This window comes from Ictalurus furcatus, chromosome 29, assembly GCF_023375685.1.
Source record: "Ictalurus furcatus strain D&B chromosome 29, Billie_1.0, whole genome shotgun sequence".
NCBI lineage: Eukaryota > Metazoa > Chordata > Actinopteri > Siluriformes > Ictaluridae > Ictalurus > Ictalurus furcatus.
This window is the reverse complement of record NC_071283.1, coordinates 9472636-9493051: the sequence shown is the minus strand read 5'-3', so window position 1 is coordinate 9493051 and position 20416 is coordinate 9472636. Positions and strand designations below refer to the sequence as shown.

Here is a 20416-nt window from a genome sequence, read left to right as displayed (position 1 = left end):
TATGTATAAAATATTATCTACATATATGAAATATATATACAAATATTTTATGTATAAAATATTATATACATATATGAAATATATATATAAAATATTTTATATAATATATATGAAATATATAAAATATTTTATATAAAATATTATATATATTATATATATAATATATAAAATATTTTATATAAAATATTATATATATTATATATATTTTATATAAAATATTTTATATATTTCATATATATATTATATAAAATTATATATATTTGATATACATATATGAAATATATATAATATTTTATATAAAATATTTTATATATTTCATATATATATTATATAAAATATTATATATATTATTATATTATATATATTATATATATTATATTATATATATTATATAATATATATAAAATATATATATGAAATATTATATATAAAATATTTTATATAAAATATTATATATTATATATATATAATATATATATAATGCATATATAATATTATATATATAATATATATATAATACATATATAATATATATATATAATATAATACATATAAAATATATATATGAAATATTATATATATATAATATTTTATATAAAATATTATATATATAATATATATATATAAAATATTATATAATATAATATAATATATAATGCATATATAATATATATATATTAATATTATATATATATTTTATATATATTATATAATATATATAATATATATTATAATATATATAATATATTATTATATATATAATATATTATATATATTTATATAATATATATTATATATATTTATATATATTATATAATATATATTATATATATTATATATATATATATTATAATATATATATTATATATATAATATATTATAATATATAATATATAATATATTATATTATATATATTTTATATATATTATATATTTATATAATATATATAATATTATATATATATTTTATATTTATAATATATATTATATATATATATATATATTATATTATATTATATATTATATATATAAATAATGGGTCATACTGTTATAGGGAAATAATCAACGGACCCTGAAGTGGATTATATTCCTATAACAATCCTGAAGTTTTTAATCCTTTTATAGTGCAGCAGTTTGCCAACTGTTGCAGTTTTCAATTTATTAATGAATGGCACATTTTAACCACTTTATATATATATATATATAATTTATATTTATATATTATATAATATAAAAAATATTTTTTGGATAAATGTATCAAAATGTATTCAAATTAGATGTTTTAAAATGAATCAATTTGGTTATTTGCAAATATCACGTTAGCTGATCTGACGAGCGTTCATTGTTGGATTTATTTTAAATTTATTTACAAATAAAATCATATTTGCAAAAAATATGAGTGGTAGACAAGTTCAAGTGTTGCATTGATGGATAAAATAAACAAAGGATAATTCAGAGAGTCGAATTAAATGTCACACCAACAATAAAATGTCAAAGAAAATGTTTTGATTCAATTTTAATGTTAATATTATTAATGTTAAATATTACTAAAATAAAGCAACATGTATAGAAATGACTGTTTAATATATATATATAGCCTATAATTGTTGTGGAGTGAAGGGGCCCTTGTGGATTGTTCGAAATATTCTAGGGGTCCAAAGCTTACAAAAAGGCTGAGAACTACTGGTCTAGTGTATGAATTTTAGAAAGGTAATATCGTCTCAAATGGAACACACTAGTTTTTTACTAACCTGAAAGTTTGCCCCCATCCTATTAATCCAAAAAAAATTTTTGGCCAACTAATCGATTATGAAAATAGTCATTAGTTGCAGCCCTAAACCATTTTTATAGTTCAATTTATTGTTGTCGAATGGCTGTAAGCAAAGTTCTTGTGATCACTTAAGTTGTAGCAGCAATAAACAGCAGTCTCTCTTTTCCCTCTCTTGAATTGAACTTAAGTTAATAACAAAAATAAGGAACCCCACATAGCTTGTCATGTTACCAAAAAACCAGAAAGAGCAAAGTCCTCTGTCTTGAAAAAGTAACTGACCTTTACAAGCTGCTGACCACCTAGGAAGACATATCAATGATTATTTATTTATTTATTTTTGGATAAAGAACACATTTTGGTAACCCGTTTATTATTAGGCTTTGGTTATGGGTAAATCCCTGTGAATGAGTTGTTACTATAGATAATGTATTAGAACAAGTGCATTAATATAAACCTGTGATTTGATTTACAGCTGGAACACCTTCAAATATGATAATTCAACAGTGCATCAACATCACATTAAGGTCTTAATTTTTTTTTTTTTTACTGACTTCTGGGCCATGTCGTAGTAATTCATATGATCAAAGTTGGAGTGCTTCTCCCACTCCAAAACAGCTTTCCTCATGGCTGCAGAGAATGAAAGGTCAGGCCAGTGAATGTAAATGGAGCAAATTACTGGTCTGAAAGAAGAAAGGACACATTTATTGCAAAAGTATATTAGCATTTGATGTTGCTTTAAGTGAAAGACACTGCAGGGGGGAAATAAGTATTGAACATGTCAACATTTTTTTTTCAGTAAATATATTTCCAGTGAGACTATTCACATGAAATTTTCACCAGACTTTGTGTATACTCAAGAAACCACACATAGAGAAATCCAAATATTAAATTCCATAAATGAAGTTCTGTGGAGTAAAGTGGAATGACACAGGAAAAAAGTATTGAAACGCTAACTGAAATTGATGTAATACTTAATAGAGAAGCGTTTGTTTGTAATGACAGCTTCAAGGCACTTCCTGTATGAAGAAATTAATCAGCCGCAGTATTTAGGTGTCATTTTAGCCCATTATTCTAAACATATTGTCTTTAAATCTTGTTCAGTTGGATTCAGGTCAGGTGATTGACTGGGCCATTCTAACGCCTTGATTTTTTTTTTTTTCTCTGAAACCAATTGAGAGTTTCCTTTGCTGTATGTTTTGGATCGTTGTCCTGCTGGAAGGTCCACCCACGTCTCATCTTTATCATCCTGGTGGATGGCAGCAGATTCTTCTCAAGAATCTCCTGGTAAAAGGCTCCATTCATCATTCCTTCAATTATATGAAGTCTGCCAGTACCATGTGATGAAAAACAGCCCCACACCATGATGCTCCCACCTCCAAACGTCACTGTTGATATAGTGTTTTAAGGGTGATGTGCAGTGCCATTTCTTATCCAAACATGGTGTGTAGTATGACAGCCAAAAAGTTCAATTTTGCTCTCGTCTGACCGGACTACACTCTCCCAGTATTTCATAGGCTTGTCCAAATGAGTTGTAGCAAATTTTAAACGAGCTTCGACATGCCTTTTCTTTAGTAATGGAGTCTTGTGAGGTGAACATGAGCAGTGGAGTGCATTGTCTATTGTTTTCACTGTGACAATGGAAAAAAAAACGTTGACGTGTTCAATACTTTTTCCCCCAATGTATATCAAGCGAAGATGAGCAGAAAATTTCCATCCATGTTGATTCCATTGCTTGTTATTTGCATAAACAGTTGGCATTGGTGCAAGATGAAGAGTGTTTCGGTGGATGTAGTCTGTATATGGCATAGTTGGTGTTTGAGAGGCATGGAGATGAGGTCCAGTCCAGAGGTGGTTTGACGTGAGAGGAAATGTTAAGTGCATTGAATGCATATGAAATGGTTGTCGGTAAGGATTCTGTGCAGAGCAGGATGCCTGAGGTTGATGCAGCGGAAAAACCCTAAATGAAGTGAGTTCCTGTACGTTTTCTTTAAAAGCTCTCTGCCCAACACCCAATGTAGGAGATTGAAATAATACAGAAGGTAGCTGAGGTGTTTTGACTGATTTTTGGCTCCATTTCATGCAGTCCTGACTGCATTTGAAACGATACATTCTGTCTATGCAAATGATTCTGATCCTTTAGCAAAATGGCAGTCTCCTGTGTCACTTCAGAACTGGTGAGTGTAATATCTTGGGGTAGTGCAGCTTGACTAGCAAGTGCTAGATCATTTCGCTTCAGCCCATCAGGGAGCTTAGACTGTAGCTGAGGTTGAGCAGGATATTCAGGAATAGGATGTGGTGTTTCTACGTGTCCATAATTATTTTCATCTGCCTGTACACGTGGCATGTCAAAGGAAGATCTGGGATCAGTGATGTAGTCACAGAAAATGTAAGGATTTTGGTTTTGGATCATTTCCATTAACAAAGTTGGATAATCCAGGATAAGATTCATTTTGCATATAGAAAACCAATTAGTGATGTTTAAGGTTTTGGGAAAATATTCTGAATTTAAGTAAACTACAGTTGTGTTCATAAATGTACACATCCCCTTGTAGAATCTGCAAAATATTAATAAGGTGGTGGGGGAGAGGAATTATTAAAATGTCATTTCACATAATGTTTACATATAGTCCACAAGACACAATAATAACTGAATTTACACACACGAACCAGTTCAAAAGTTTACGTATGCTTGATTAATTCTTTGCGTTGTTATCTGGATGATCAATGACTGTTTTTATGTTTTGTGATAGTTGTTCATGAGTCCTTTGTTTGTCCTGAGCGTTGAAACTGCCCACTGTTCTTCAGAAAAATCCTCCAGGTCCTGCACATTCTTTGCTTTTGTGGCATCTTCTGCATATTTGACCCCTTTCCAACAGTGGCTATATGATTTGTGTAAATTCAGTTATTGTGTCTTGTGGACTATATGTAAACATCTGTTATGTGAAATAGCTTATGCAGAGCAGTACTAAACAAAAAAAACTAATTGCAATTTTAATGATGATAATTGTTTTTTTTCCTCCCCCAATTATTAACATTTTGCAAATTCTGTAAGGGGTGTGTAAATTTTTGAGTGCAATTATATAGTGTGCAATCAGTAGCAGCTGGGTGGAGTTCAAACCTTATATGGATAATTGTACATGTGGGTGGAGTTTAAGCCTTATTTGGATAATTGAATATGTGGGTGGAGCTTAAGTCTTATATGGATAATTGTGGATATGGGTGGAGCTTAAGCCTTATATGGATAATTGTGGATGTGGGTGGACCTTAAGCCTTATAAGATAACGCAGTTGTGAATGGACAAAAAAAAAATTGTGAAATAAATTTCTGTTCAGTTTAAAAGGAGACATGTTATAAATGCAATTTATCCAAAAACCATAAAAATGATTCATGTGACCAAAACTGTTGTTTCCACCTGTAGTGTCATATATACATGGTTTTAGTTTTGTAAGGAGTTGTACAGACGTAAAGAATTTCACCTTTCATTCGATTAACTGCAGTGATTTATAATTAGACAGCTTCATTATAAAGCTCATACAGTGCATATACTTCACTTATATACATAGCTTACTGGGCTGTATATCTGACAAATGTGTCGATTTGATATTTATTCGTTTTTGTACGAATTCAATAGTGATAAACATAATTAAAAACGACATACCTGGGTAATACGGAATGGGGTTTGAGTTTTTGTAAGCAGGCTGAGCAAACTATACATCTATCAGTTGGAAAACAAATTCTAACGTCCTCAGAACATCGGCCAAAAAAACAACTGACAATATAAGTCTAATTAAATTAGTCAGTATAACCTAAGCTCTCTTTTTTTTGCATTATAAATCAGCCACAGGTAGGTGGCAGCCGCTCTTCAACTCGAGTGAGTGCAAAAACTTAAAAAATTTAATAAATAAACTCAATTTCCCAGCATGCGCGAGTCGTGACGTGGAAGGATATCCGGTGGCTGAAATCGTGGAGGACAAAACGTGTTCACAAACAGCTCGTGTGTGGAAATTGTTTGGTCGATTTGGCCTAAACCGATAATACCCCGAGACACCCTGAACACTTGGGAGACAAAACCATATTTCACGGGAGGAATCTGTTGAATAACCGCCGCCATGTTTCTGCAGTTTTACCTCAACGAGAACGGCGAGAGAGTTTACACACTGAAAGTGAGCCATCTTTGATATACGTCTTATTACCGTTAACGCTTGTGTTGTGTAGTTCCAGTACATAAAAATCTAAATTATGTATATTGTAATTTGATTAAAGCTAAAAACAACAACAAACTGCTAGATTATAGATGCCACACCCACGTGGGGTATTTTCTTGTCTGCGTTAACAACTTTTCTTCTTCTTCTCAGAAGGTGGATCTTCAGGGCCGGCCCACCAGCTCTGCCCACCCGGCTCGTTTCTCTCCTGACGACAAGTTCTCCAGACACCGAGTGACTGTGAAGAAACGCTTCGGATTACTGATCACCCAACAGCCCCGACCTGTCCTGTGAAACCCAAAGAACATTCGCGGACATTCATTAAGTGTGTGTGTGTGGTGCACGTGAAGTTGGCATTGATCAATTGTTCATGCTGTACCCTGTTAACAACATTACAAATATAAACTGGTTCTGTTAAACTTTCACTTTACTTTTTTTTAACGAAATGCCTCACTGAATAAAAAGGTCGATTTGTAGGACTGTTTGCGTGTCTTACTATGTTACGTGTTTAAAAAAAAAAAAGAGAGAGACTCTGTTACCCATGACGCACTGCGGCAGCGTAAGGGGAAGAGGAGGGCGCGCGCCAGAGCTCGCGCTGTCAGACGGCGCTGGTTTGACTTGAGACGGGGAGCGCAAAGGCATAACTACAGCGCGCGAGCGCTTTTCAGTTGAGTTAGTTTGTTTGTTTGTTTGTTTGTAATCATAATTTTTTTTATCGTTGTTATTAAGCTTTTCCACGGACTTGCTTGGACGCTGGGGGTCAAGGTAAATTGATCTTTTTGTGTGTGTAAATATTAAGGTGTTTTACCGGCCGTGCTCGCGCATGTCACGAGCCATCACTTTACTGTCCGATAAATTTTTAAAATATACTTTAAAATTTACATGCTGAATGAAGTGGTGGGGAAATCGGTCTGTCTGACATGCACTGCTGGGTGTAGACTGGAAGCCTGATTGCTCTGGTATTGTTTATTAGAAGCTAGCTCACGCGCTAAGCGGCGACTCCACCTTGTTACATTCGTGTTTGAAAGCATTTACCTGCTGATATCTCGCGCGCCATGTTATACACTTGTTACCCCCCTCGTGCGTTTTTATTTTTTAAGTTTCCTCCAAATGATTCGGTTAAACCGGTCGGATCTGGAATGATAATTGGCTTAATGGATGATAGCTACACGGCTAGGCTCCAGCAGTCTCAGTCTCTCTCTCTCTCTCTCTCTCTCTCTCGGAGTTTGAAACGCCGCATCAGCTTTGTTTACTGCTCGTAGTGGACGCTGTAAACACTCGGTGATTTAGTCTTGCACACATTCTGTGCTGTTTTGTTAACAGATGGCGGTTTGTCCCCTTCAGGCCTTAATAGCACACATCAGTCGGCAAATTAACGTTGAAACATCTTTGCTGTGACCTCAATAGTCTTTCAGTTTGGTTTGTTTTTGTATTTGCTGACGTGCCACAGCTGATCTGAAAGCAAACTCTGCCTCTCTTAGTCGAATAAAATACAAATAATCTATATAGTTAAAAAAAAAAAGTTCAGGTTTTATTAGGGTTAAAGATGCGGTGTGTGTGTATTAAATCCCGCAGCGCTGCGTCTCGGTGTCTGTGCTCAGGTCCAGCCGGTTTGAACCGCTTCTGTCATAACTGAACTGCACAAATCATCTCTTATTGATCTGTCTGAACAGTTTAGCTCTAGGTTTACCTCGGAGACACACACGTAACCAAATAACCACTGGAATAAAGTTGGTTTGGTGTTGGACGTTCGATATTCGCGGAAATTAAGGGACCGTCTCTAAAGTTACATACGACATTGTTATACACGATTCTAACTTCAATAGCATATGAAGGGAATGACTTACAGTCACAAAACCAACTGGAAAGTGTTCATGTAGGTGTCAGGTATGAGACACACCTTTTAGATTTTTGATATTTAACCCTACAATGCATGAACCAAAAAACCCTTCACGAATGCATAAAGGGGGTCAAAATGACCCGTACTGGATTGAATGGTTTTCTTCAAAAAATAGATGTCCTATTAATGAAATTATATATAATGTTTGTGTGTGTTTATTATACATATATAAAATTTACGTACGTGTGTGTGTGTATATATATATAATTTCATTAATAGGACATCTATTTTTTGAAGAAAACCATTCAATCCAGTACGGGTCAAGGTTTTTTGGTTCATGCATTGTAGGGTTTAATATCAAAAATCTAAAAGTTGTGCGTCATACCTGACACCTAGTCGAACACTTTACAGTTGGTTGTGTGACTGTACATCATTCCCTTCACATGCTATTGAGCTTTAAATTATGGTATATTATGTGTATGATCCCATTCTGCAGTGAAATTCATGTCTAATTTAAATGTGATTTAATAGCTTATTTTGATAAATATCAAAAATCTACAAGGTGTGTCTCATACCTGACACCTACATGAACACTTTCCAGGTGGTTTTGTAACTGTAAGTCATTCCCTTCAAATGCTATTGAAGTTAGAACCGTGTATAACAATGTCGTATGTAACTTTAGAGACGGTCCCTTAATTTCCGCGAATATCGAACGTCCAACATCAAACCAACTTTATTCCAGTCAAATAACACGACATCAACTTGATTTCTTTGAAGGATATCTCGGTTTCTAAAAATGAATGGATTAACAATTCCGCTATTTTACCTTTGTTCCTTCCTAGCGCCCTTACTAACGGTCTCTCACTTTTTTGTCTCCCCCGCCCCCTTTCTTATATCCTTTTCATTTCACACAACCCCTGTCACATCAGCATACAGGTTTTAATTCCACAGGAGTGCTTTACATTTACCTCAGATTAAAAAAAAAAAAAGGCAGGTCTGATTAGGTTAGCTAGCTAGCTAACTTCCACAGTTTCTCCATCACAAGAAGAATAACTTGACAAGAAAGTTCCAAGGAATAGATCAGACTAGTCTCAGAATATGTATCCCGTTTCCTGACTTTCAAATAAAGAAAAGCCATTTTTACTTAATGCTCTATTTTTCCATTAGAAAAACTTATATCTCCTCCCAGCCCCAAATATTTACCCTGTGAATGTATTGAGCACTTTACTGAAGGCATTCCTACCTCTCGAAAACTAAGAATCCATTTTAATATCAGATACGCGTTATTTGTCTCACGCCGCAGCCTTTAGTGTTGAGACCTAATTCACTGTACCTCTTTGGAGACTGGTTCACTTGTAACTCATAATCCTCAACTATATCAGCTGATCTACAGCATACATAGAGGTAAGAATTATATATACATAGTGTTCATCCATTGTTGACAAATTACATCTAGGGGGGAAAAAAAACCTCTGCCCATACAAACCAAACTCGGATTCAATGGAGATGTGTCGCACAGTCTCTGTTTTCACTCTCACCGTTAGCTGAGATTTGAAAAGTCATTGATTTCCATCCAAACCGTCACCCTGGCGGATCCTCAGCAGCCCCGGGAAGCCATGGCGTCCTCAGTGCGCTTCACTGTGACGCCGACCAAAGCCGAAGACGTCCCAGGCCTGTCAGATACATCGCCTGACACCGGCTCACGCGGCAGTGGTCGAGTCCGCTTCGGCTCACGAGAGAGCGTCAACAACAGTGAGGACACGCCGGATCGAAGCCACCATGAACATGGTAAGGAAGAAAAATTGTGAGGTTTGTAAACGGTTAGAATTTATTGTTGATGTCAGAAGTGTGACAAAGGGATGAGAAGGAGAAAAAAAAATGGTGGTTCGTTTGGTATGGTGTGTTAGGTATTTTACTTATTTGTCAGGTCCACATGTCCCCTTATAGGGACCTGTTACTGGAAATCAATACAAAATTTTTGTGACTGATCCTATGATGGATAATTTCTAACCCGATGGGAGTCTCTGCAGAATGACAATGTTCCCATCCACAGGGCGTGAAAATGATGTAAATTCACAGTCATCAGATGGGAGATTTTGGACCCATGTCTTAGACCAGTGGTCACCAACCCTGTTCTTGGAAAGCTACCTTCCTGAAGACTTTAGCTCCAATCACAATCATGCCCACCTGACCATCTTATCATTGCCTAATAATTGTTGGCACTAAAGGGTTCAGGAAGGTGGATCTCCAGGAACAGGGTTGGTGACCAATGTCTTAGACAGTACTCCCCACCCACCACCATGACGGACACAACTGAGGGAATATCTTGTGGAAGAGCAGAGTTCATTCCTCCAAAATAGTTCTGAAGCTGTTATGGTGGCTTGTGGTGGCCCAACACCATACTTATACGCTTTGTTGGTTTTTTTTACGTTAATTTGGCAACATCTATAGCAGGGGTGTCCAATCTTTTCCTTAAAGGACCAGTGTGGATGCACGGTTTCATTCCAGTCAAGCAGGAGCTTGTTAAACTTGTTTGTTAAACACCTGTTTAATCAGCTGAGTAGACTCAGGTGTGGCTTCTGCTTGGTTGGAATGAAAACCTGCACCCACACCGGCCAATTCCGGATAAGATTGGACACCCCTGAACTATAGCCTCCAATTTGTCTTCTGATAAAAGGTGAAGGAATTTGGCTTTTGAACATAGGCAGTCACACTAGAAATTGGGGTGTGGGACCAAAAGTGCAGTTGGAAGTTTGACCGTGACGTAACCTTTGTGCAACTAGGGATTTTGTGAAAACGAGCACACATTGAAGAGTTGCTCATTCTTTTACCATGCACAGTAAAAAAAAAAAAAATCCCCCGCAAAAAACATCCTATCTTCCAGTGACTGTGAGTTAGGCCTGGAGGATTTATTGATATAATATCAATATCATGATGAACGGTTATATGATACATTTTTCTGAGATATCATTGGTGTGGTGATGTATTTTTGATGTTTTTAATAATTACAAATTAAATGGTACCAAATTGATGACAATTTTATTCTAACTTAATCTTCTTTGTCTCTGTAAGCATTAATGTAAAGTATCGGCAAACTCATTTTAACAGGTTTTTGTTTATTTTACTACCGTTTTGCATACAGTTTTCTAGCTAAATCGTAGGACTTGATGATATGCATCATGCATCATAGAAGTCAAGAATCTTCATATGATATTTTTGTTATATCGCCCAGCCCTATTGTGAGTTTGAATCCTGTATTGCTGTCATAGCCATCTGTGGCTGGGAATCCAAAAGAGCATTGTTGGCTTTGCTGTTTTGGTTGGAAAGATGTTGTTCTTCTGTCCGCTGTCACTCAGAGCAATGATAGACAATGACTATAGTTGTCTGTGAGCTTGTGTCTTTTGTATTCCTCCATGTTCTATCTTCTGCGTTGCAGTACGCAGGGCAGCCAAAGCAGGTGTGTTTGTAGGTTGGCCAAAGTTTAACTCAGAGTTTCACTCAGGGCATTTGATAAGTCTGAATGTCTCCAACATGAAACCGTGAAAGTTTTTGAAATAAGTCATTTCACTTCTACAAAGCTAGTGGGACTGGATGTTAACATTTTTCATTTTTTTTGTTATTCCAATCATAATTGTACCATGGTTTCAGTGCAATGCTTGCACAGTGCAGCTGTTTTCCAGGTAATTTGTCTAATTGTTGTTTCAGAATAACACCTAGACTTTATGAATCTGCGGTTTCTTGATTTAGTTTTCAGGGTTCACATTTTGAAACATAGCTACCTCCTTGTGTGTGTTCTGTTAGGTGAAACAAAGGCTTTTCAGTTCTTTAAAATGATCAATATTAGGTTTAATTTGTGTTAATCATAATTGAATCATACTGTCATTTGTATTCCGTATTTTATTAATGTCTATACCTAGCTTTTGCACAGTAAAGAATAAATTGGTGACATGTTTCTACTGTAACCATTGTAATACATGTTACAGCCATAATAAAAGTAGTTTGGCTGCAATACACAAGAACATGAACATTTACTATTGTGCAATACATGGTGCAACTGACTTTTAAACCTATATCCCTGTAGCTGTGACTTATCCGTGCCGGATTTTTTTTTCCTTTTGAAAAACAGTAGCCATTTCATCATAGTTGTCCAGCCGAGACAGAACGTGCAGTGACTTAAAACAGGAAGCTTCGAGGAAAACGCTGACACGGAATTCTGAAACATTTATGTCAGAGTATAACTAGCACAACACATGACTATTCCCACGCAACCAAATATCTGTTTTTTTCCAAATATAGATCATGTGTGAACACAGCAAAGAGTTGGTGGGGAAAAAGAGCGAGATGGAGAGATAGTTGGAAAAGGAGGAATGCTATTTTCATAGCTTGAATTTTGCTTTGTTTTATCTTTATTATGGTTAGTTTGAGATATTCACAATTTCGAATGACTTTGGTGTCATCTGTGAATTTTCTCAAAACACAAACTTGAAGGACTTCTAGTCCAAACTGTTCTTGTTTGGATATGCACACACTTGCATAAATTCTCAATAAAATTGTTGTTTACATTGATTGATCAATCGAGAACTTATGTAGCCACTTAACTGATCAGTAAAACTACTACTACTTGCAGAGTCTGACATAGAATAATTAAAAAATCTCTCACCCTCACTTGTCTTCCTCAGAAGGCAAACTTGTTTTGAACTCGAGTTTGTCGGGCTGAGTGAATGGTGGCAGAGCAACCAACTCGAACGAAGCCCAGTGCACCAGTATTTTAAACATATTGACAGTCCATTGTTCTATTTAGTCCTCTAAAACAAGGTTTCTCACACTTCACAGTCAGGATCCCCATTAACCCTTTAAAAAAATCATGGACCCCCTCAGTACAGATTTATTTTACAAAGTGTATGTGTGTGTGTGTATATGTATATATGTATATATGTGTGTGTGTGTGTGTGTATATATATATATATATATATATATATATAAAATATTTGAACATTCCACCCACAGAACCCATTTTTATTTCAGTTGTTGGTGGGTTTTGGATTCCACCACAGTAGTAAATTCTAAAATAATTTTATGAACCACCTGGCTATGCTCTACAGACTCTTGGGGGTCATACTTTGAAAACCATGGCCCTAAAAGACTCTTTGTTTGTCTGTGTGTGGACATTTTTACAGATTCCATGTAGAAGGTGACAAAAGAAAGTCAGTCTGAAAGCTAGAACTGTTGCGCATTGGAATTTTGGTTCACATAACAACCGTACATCAGCTTTTTTTTTGTTGTTGTTGTTGCTTTTGGATAAGTATTTATCCACACTACAATGCGAAAATGCTGTGTTCGGTCGAGAAAGGATTCAAAAAGCTTCTCGGTGGTCAAAAGCACAGTATTCGCGTGGCTGGAAAGGCAGAACAGATAAGAAAAGTTGTGTTAGTGTCTGCCTCAGTTAGTTTGGAAGTTGATATTTATTTAGTGAGCCTGTCGTATCTGTATCAGAGAGCGTTTTCTCCACAGCAGGCCTTGCCATAACAGAAGTAGAAGCTATATATATATAATGTGTGTGTGTGTGTGTGTGTATAGAGAGAGAGAGAGAGAGATAGATAGATAGATAGATATGGCATACTTCTTTCTCCATTAAAAAAAGATAAATTAAAGCAATTAAAAAATCTATTCATATTTACACAGAAATATACGGTATATTTTGTCTTAATTGCTTTTGCCGTTGCAGTACTGATCCCGACGAAGCCTCAATATGCAATTATGCTGACTAACAAACCACAAATTATTATTGTGTAAAAATATCACACCAAAATTCAAGCGACGTTGGAAGATATCAAGCGAAAATCCTTTTACCATTTACCATAAAAGAATAAGGCAGAACTAGTTTTTACTCACATTGCCACATACCCACACGAATTTTCTCAGAAATATTGGTGCTTGCTGGCATGACTGCACACACACACACACACACACACACACACACACAAATAAAGGTACAAGATGTGAGTTGATCATTAGTGGAAAACGAAGTTGCACAAGGAGCAAAATGATTTTGATGTTAGCTATGCGTGTGAGCATGCATATGGAGTATCTAGCGATTTGTGTGTGAGGAAAGGGAAGTGAAAGTAATAATACTGACACAGTCTGCTGAGCCTCGTGAAACTGAAGTGTGATAGTTTAGCTACTGCAGTATCACTCTCTCACACACCCCCAGAAACATACTGTAAGCCAACAGAAAAAAACAATCCTCTACCTTATTTATTTTACTTCACATATTTATAATCTCTCTGTCTCCCGCTTCTGTTTTTTCGCCTCAGATGCAAATTCTAAGCTCTCCAATGTGTACATCAATAACAGTCACACCATCGACGACGATGATTTCTACGACCGAAACCTGGCGCTGTTCGAGGTATGTCGCATCACACTAGCTATATTATATTAACTAAGTTCCAAAGGTCTCCTTCCACCAGCAAGATCTATATTTCTAGGAACAAAATTGTATTTTTCATCAGTAAATTCAAAAATAGTTCCCTCTAATTTATACCACAGCACTGCTGACATCTCAAATCTGATTGGTTAGAAAGTGTTTGTTCATTTTCTGTATGCCTCTGACAGTAGTTCCTGCTGCAAGGTTTATATTAATGCGCTCGTTAATTAATTTATTCTATAGTAAGAACATGCACAGGGACTTAAACGCTCCATATTAACAGATTGTGTGCAATTGTTGAAGATTTCCGAAAGGAGACTTTATTAGTTTATTTAGCATATTTGGAAGGAGCCTCCAGTGTCGGCGCTTTATAAGTCTTTATTATTTTTCAAGGAAGGACATTAAATGTAAGTATAAAATGGTTACAAACCATGAATGGTTAAGAAGTCATTGGTTAATAAACGAAAAACTATAACTGGCTGCATCACACCACCCTGTCATTGATTATTTTCCTATAACTGCACACTCTGCCATGATTTATTCCTTCCTTGCTGAAAGCAATAGGGCTGTAGAAAAGAGTGTACTAAGTAAAGTTTTTAAAACTGAAAGTCAGTAATTAACGTCATAACTTTATATTACTAGACATTAGGATGTTTAGTTTACTGATTTAGTACTTTTCATGCATTTGAAAATGGATTAATATCCCATGGCAATGTCATTTAGTGTGACATAATTGTGTGTGTGTGTGTGTGTGTGTGTGTGTGTATACACTACCAGTCAAAAGTTTGGAGACACTTGACTGAAATGTTTCTTATGGTGTGTGATTAAATGTTTGAAATCGGTGTCGTAGGCAAAAATATAACTGTGCCAACAAATTAATTTCTTTCATTAGAAAATGAACATTTTATTTACAAAAAAATAACTTTTTTAAACGGACGACTCGGAGCGAAATATTCCAAAAAGCAGCCAATAAGTGCCAGCGTAGGTGGAAACTCCTTTAATACTGTTTAAAAAGCATCTCATGGGAATTCCTCAAGAAATCGGGTGAGAAAATGCAGAGAATACATTTCTGGAAATGCTAGGCAAAAAGGGCATCTTCTTTGAAGATGATAAAAAACGAAATTATTTTGATTTATTTGGAATTTTTTTTATCACAACATAATTCCCATAGTTCCATTTGTGTTCTTCCAAAGTTTTGATGACTTTATTTGTATTCTAAAATGTGGAGAAAAATATGAATAAATAAAGAATGAGTGTGTTTAAACCTTTGACCGGTAGTGTATGTGCATAATGTACAAAAATGACACTGTAAGATTAGATTCAATCACAGCCCCAAAAAAGCTTCTTTATATTGCTCTTATAGATACAGTTACTTTGTTGTGTGTTTATCGATTTAGCTCTAAATACAAATCATATTTGACCCCGTTCATATCAACAATTTATGAATAAAACCAGTTCTTAATTGTGAGCTGAGATTTGTGGTCCAACTCCAAACTGCTTGTAAAATCCATTAATACATTTGACAGAATTCATTAGTGCACATGGTTATTGATTTGTGTTTTTATGGAGCGAATGTTTTTTGTTTTTTTTTTTTGTTACATTTACAGGCCATTAAATGAGAGCTTTGTTGGGAATGACTGGTTGCTCACGGCTCTGAGCCAAAGTGTAGCTTCATTTAGCAAAATATGTTTTTCTGTCATATATTTATATATTTTTAGTTTATATTTATGACTTTTAGTTCATGTAAAGGACAAGGCAGTAAAGTGATGTCCTTCTCTCTCTCTCTCTCTCTGTAGGAAGAGATGGATACTCGACCAAAGGTTTCCTCCCTTCTCTCGCGTCTGGTCAACTACACAAACCTCACACAGGGTGCCCGAGAGCACGAGGAGGCCGAGAGCATCGGAGAAAAGCCCAAATCTAGCAAGGTATAGCACGCATTTTGTCCACTTGATGCACACACACACACACACACTTTCTACACTTTACACACATGACATGATGATGCAGATCTGTGATTTTAAGGCTGCCTACACTTTCAGTCATGCTCAGGTGGTAGCTTAAATATGGTAGATAATATAATTGAACCCAACTGTATAACAAGTTAGTCGGCTAATTCAGCGGATTAATTCAGCATGCAGTTGATCTGATTTCTCGTCTAATAGAAGGAATTCTTAGCAGTGGGTCGTGTCTGGAGTGTAGCAGGCTTGATTCAGGCCTTGATACACTATATGGCCAAAAGTATGTGGACACCTGACCATCACTCCCATATGTGCCCTTCTAAAAACCATGGGCATTAACATGGAGTTGGTCCCCCTTTGCTACTATGCTACAGCCTCCATGCTTCTGGGACATCTTTCCGCTAGATTTTGGAGCTTGGCTGTGGGAATTTGTGTTCATTCAACCACAAGAGCAGTAGTGAGGTCAGGCACTGATATCAAGTGAGAAGGCGTGGTGCACAGTCAATCTTCCAATTCATTCCAAAGATGTTTATCGGGGTTGAGGTGAGGGATCAGGTCGCTCAAGTTTTTCCACGTCAACCTTGGCATACCATGTCTTCATAGTCCTCGCTTTGTGCACAGGGGCTTTGTCATGATGAATGAGGTTTGGGCCAACGAAGGTAAATTATTATAGTAATTGTTGTTTTTGTTTTTATTATTATTATTATTATTATTATTATATACAGTTTGGGGAAGGCTCACTTATTGGTTTGATGGTCAGGTGTCCACATTGTTTTGTTAGTAGAGTGTAGGATTAGCAACCAGAAAAAGATAGAACAAACCTTATGCCTTATCGACTTTTGCAAAAAGTCGGCATCGGCAGCGACGTGATCTAGTTGGTAGATGGTAGAACATTTGTTATTAGGCAGGTTAATTAGCGCACACGGATGGCAAAACAGACTTTTCAGAATCAGGCATGTGCGGAACCACCGATGAAACCACCGTAAGTGTCATAACGGGATACTCAAAAAACATCTCTCAGAAGTGATGCGAGGACAGAACACCACAGCTCATAGCTGAAACTTTGACCAGTGACTTTCTGAGGTTTTGATGAGGGCGTAAACATAACGTGCTACGTTAGTCTTATCTAATTATTCACTTATCTAGCCAACTATCTCACCATACATTAGCTGCCACTTTTTTCTTGCCCTGTGGGCTAGCTCATAAACGTAAAAAACATTCAAAACTAGATAGCATAGATAGGTGTACTGTACACACAGCTGTGATATGTAACATATCTCTTATATGTACGACCCCACAGTCTCCTCAGATGGGCACGTTTATGGGCGTATACCTGCCTTGCCTGCAAAACATATTTGGTGTCATCCTCTTCCTCCGGCTCACCTGGGTCGTGGGCACGGCGGGAGTTCTGCAGGCGCTGTGTATCGTCTTCATCTGCTGCTGCTGCGTGAGTTAAAGCCACAGTCCAGAACTGTATTTATTTACTAGTTTTAGTGGCAAAGGACATTTAGGTACTGTGTCCAACAATAAACCACAAGTTGCTTATTAACTTCCCTGATCTAATCTCTCTCACGCCCCTCTCTCCCTCCCTCTCTCTCTCTCTCTCTCTCTCTCTCTCAGACCATGCTGACTGCTATCTCAATGAGTGCTATTGCCACTAATGGAATGGTACCAGGTACGCACGTCTCTCCCAATAGTTATTAGTTCTCATATAATGTACATATATTTAATGAAACATGCTCATAATTATTTAATGGACCTGCTTTTGAATAAAAACCTCGAATGTTAATGGTTTTTCAGAGCAATACGAGGTTCCTTTACGTCCATCAAGCAAGGGTTCAGGGTAGCACACGTGATTAATTATTAAGTGAAAGCATACGCTTTCTTTCGCCTGTTCAAGTAAAATGGCTGTACACTTTGACAGTGTGAAAGATGTTGCAGTTTCTTGTATGACCTTCTGTAAAGAAGATGAGAATCACACTGTTTTGGATGAACCACATACTCGACAAAACTGTAGCTCGGCGTCTTCGCTTTAGTCGCTTCCCGACTTAGTCATTATTTTGACTTAATAAGAATTTATTTGTATTTGTAAATATTTCTGAAATATTTATTATATATGTGGGCAATTTCAATACCTCAGTTTAATTGTGCACAGCATTATTTTGCACAAACAACTGCACACATCTGCACTTTATCCCAGTTATAGTCAGACTGTTTCTGTCACCCATCTTTATATCCTTACATTATATTTTTTATATACTTTTTTAGATACTTTTTAGAACTGTATACAAGTAAATTATGGTCTATGTAAATTCTATTTTATGTCACAGACAGTCGTAAAAAGCATGCCACTACACGTCGTACTGTGTGTGTGACAAATAAAATTTGAATTTTTCTTACTAAGTCAAAATATCCAGACTTAGTAAATCAAACTAATGACATAGCAATAAAAAAATGTTAGTAAGTCAAAATAATGAGATACTAAGTCATAAATATTGAGATACTTAGTCAAAATAACAACTTATGAAGTAAGTTCATATAATGACAGCAACTGAATTTGGTAACAACTTTGTCAGTCAAACTAAAGAGATAAAACGTTGAGATGCTAAGTCAAAGTAACATCTTAGTAAGTCGATATACATTACCTGTCAAAAGTTTGGAGACACTCGACTGAAATGTTTCTCATGATCTTAAAAATCTTTTGTTCTGAAGGTGTATGATAATCGGTGTTGTAGACAAATAATTGTGCCAACATTCATTGTCATTCATCACATTCATATCTTTCATTGGAAAACGAACATTTTATTTACAAAATAAATATTTTTTTAAACGGACGACTCGGAGCGAAATATTCCTGAAAGCAGGCGATAAGTGTCCAGCGTAGGTGGGAACTCCTTTAATACTGTTTAAAAAGCATCTCATGGGAATTCCTCAAGAAATCGGGTGAGAAAATGCCAAGAATACATTTCTGAAAATTCTACGCAAAAAGGGTGTCTACTTTAAAGATGATAAATTATTTTGATTTATTTTGTATTTTAATCACAACATAATTCCCATAGTTCCATTTGTGTCCTTCCAGAGTTTTGATGCCTTCATTATTATTCTAAAATGTGGAAAAAATTATAAATAGAGAATGAGTGTGTCTAAACTTGTGGAACACAGCAATTGGAAAATAAATGTTCACAGCTTGCGGAATAGGGCTTTCGTAGATGACACTTTATTGGCTTATTATAAATAATAATAATTAAAGGCGTCAGAGTTGGGATGAATCATAAATTTATTACCTAGCTCACTGTGCAAGTGCCCCAATATGCTGCCAGTCCTGTGCCTCCAAACATCTGACTGAAGAAATGCAAAACTTGACAAGTCGAAAAAATACAAGTAATAACTACTATTATATACTATTATTACTATTTATTACTATTAATAACTACTACTGTCAATATGCATCTGCCTAACACGGTGTCTCTGACATATTTCCTCAAGAGTCACTGATCTCAGCACTGTGCTGACGTTCATATGTTTCTACTGGCCAGTAGCTACATAGTTGGACATTAATGTTAAGAGAGTGACTTTAAACCATTTTAAAGATTTGATTATGTGAAAAGCCTGGTCAATTCAATCCATCATCAAAGAACCATCAGTGAAAAGAGTCTGGTTGAAGTCATAGTAGCACCAAGTGTCTTTTTGTGTGCTCAAAATGACTGTGGCCCCTGATTAGCATTGAAATGTCTTAAAATGTGTGTGTGTGATGTATATGTGTGTGCGTGTGTGTGTATATATATATATATATATATATATATATATATATATATATATATATATATATATAAATATATTAGTGTGTGTGTGTGTGTGTGTATAACCAGAAGGATCTCTTAGAGCGGCAACAGTATCTACCTAACCTTATAGCGTTTTCCTTTCGACCTTTTACACTGGTAGCACGCCATAACACTTTTATAGAATTACAGTAGATAAGCTAACATAGATATACTAATTCCCCTCTCTCTGTCTGTCTTTGTTTCTCTCGCTGTGTGTGTCTCTCTCTCTCTCTTCTTTTAGCCGGGGGTTCGTATTTTATGATCTCGCGTTCTTTGGGCCCAGAGTTTGGGGGCGCGGTTGGTTTGTGTTTTTACCTCGGCACCACCTTCGCTGGGTCCATGTACATCCTCGGAGCCATCGAGATCTTGCTGGTGCGGGTGTCTTCCTCACACTGCTCAT

The 20416-nt window shown here is 35.9% G+C and overlaps 2 protein-coding genes across 8 annotated transcripts in view; both read left to right on the top strand.

The window, feature by feature from the left end:
• Positions 1–5700: 5700 nt before the first annotated feature.
• On the top strand, positions 5701–6449 carry nop10 (NOP10 ribonucleoprotein homolog (yeast)). The gene is made up of 2 exons (XM_053619039.1): positions 5701–5934; positions 6127–6449. The coding sequence occupies exons 1-2, from the start codon at positions 5881–5883 to the stop codon at positions 6265–6267; spliced, it is 195 nt and encodes a 64-aa protein (XP_053475014.1). The 5' UTR covers positions 5701–5880; the 3' UTR covers positions 6268–6449.
• Positions 6450–6525: 76 nt separating this feature from the next.
• LOC128604162 (solute carrier family 12 member 6-like) overlaps positions 6526–20416 on the top strand; it is a 29489-nt gene continuing 15598 nt past the window's right edge. For 4 of the 7 annotated variants that reach the window (XR_008385146.1, XM_053619035.1, XM_053619032.1 and 1 more), the window contains exons 1-7: positions 6547–6738; positions 8743–9601; positions 14128–14219; positions 16034–16162; positions 17496–17642; positions 17816–17870; positions 20258–20388. Coding sequence is in view for 6 of the 7 variants with exons in the window: in XM_053619035.1 (XP_053475010.1) it covers positions 9430–9601; positions 14128–14219; positions 16034–16162; positions 17496–17642; positions 17816–17870; positions 20258–20388 (726 nt within the window). In the remaining variant the exon portion in view is untranslated. Of the gene's footprint in view, positions 6739–8742; positions 9602–14127; positions 14220–16033; positions 16163–16705; positions 16855–17495; positions 17643–17815; positions 17871–20257; positions 20389–20416 lie in introns of those variants that run through there. The other 3 variants (XM_053619033.1, XM_053619036.1, XM_053619038.1) reach the window with 3 other exon arrangements.

Excerpts from the sequence above, each read along its gene's own strand:
- nop10 (XM_053619039.1), top strand. The coding sequence starts at position 5,881 with ATGTTTCTGCAGTTTTACCTCAACGAGAACGGCGAGAGAGTTTACACA. Across the intron at positions 5,935-6,126 it reads AGAGAGTTTACACACTGAAA|AAGGTGGATCTTCAGGGCCG; the intron begins GTGAGCCATCTT and ends TCTTCTTCTCAG.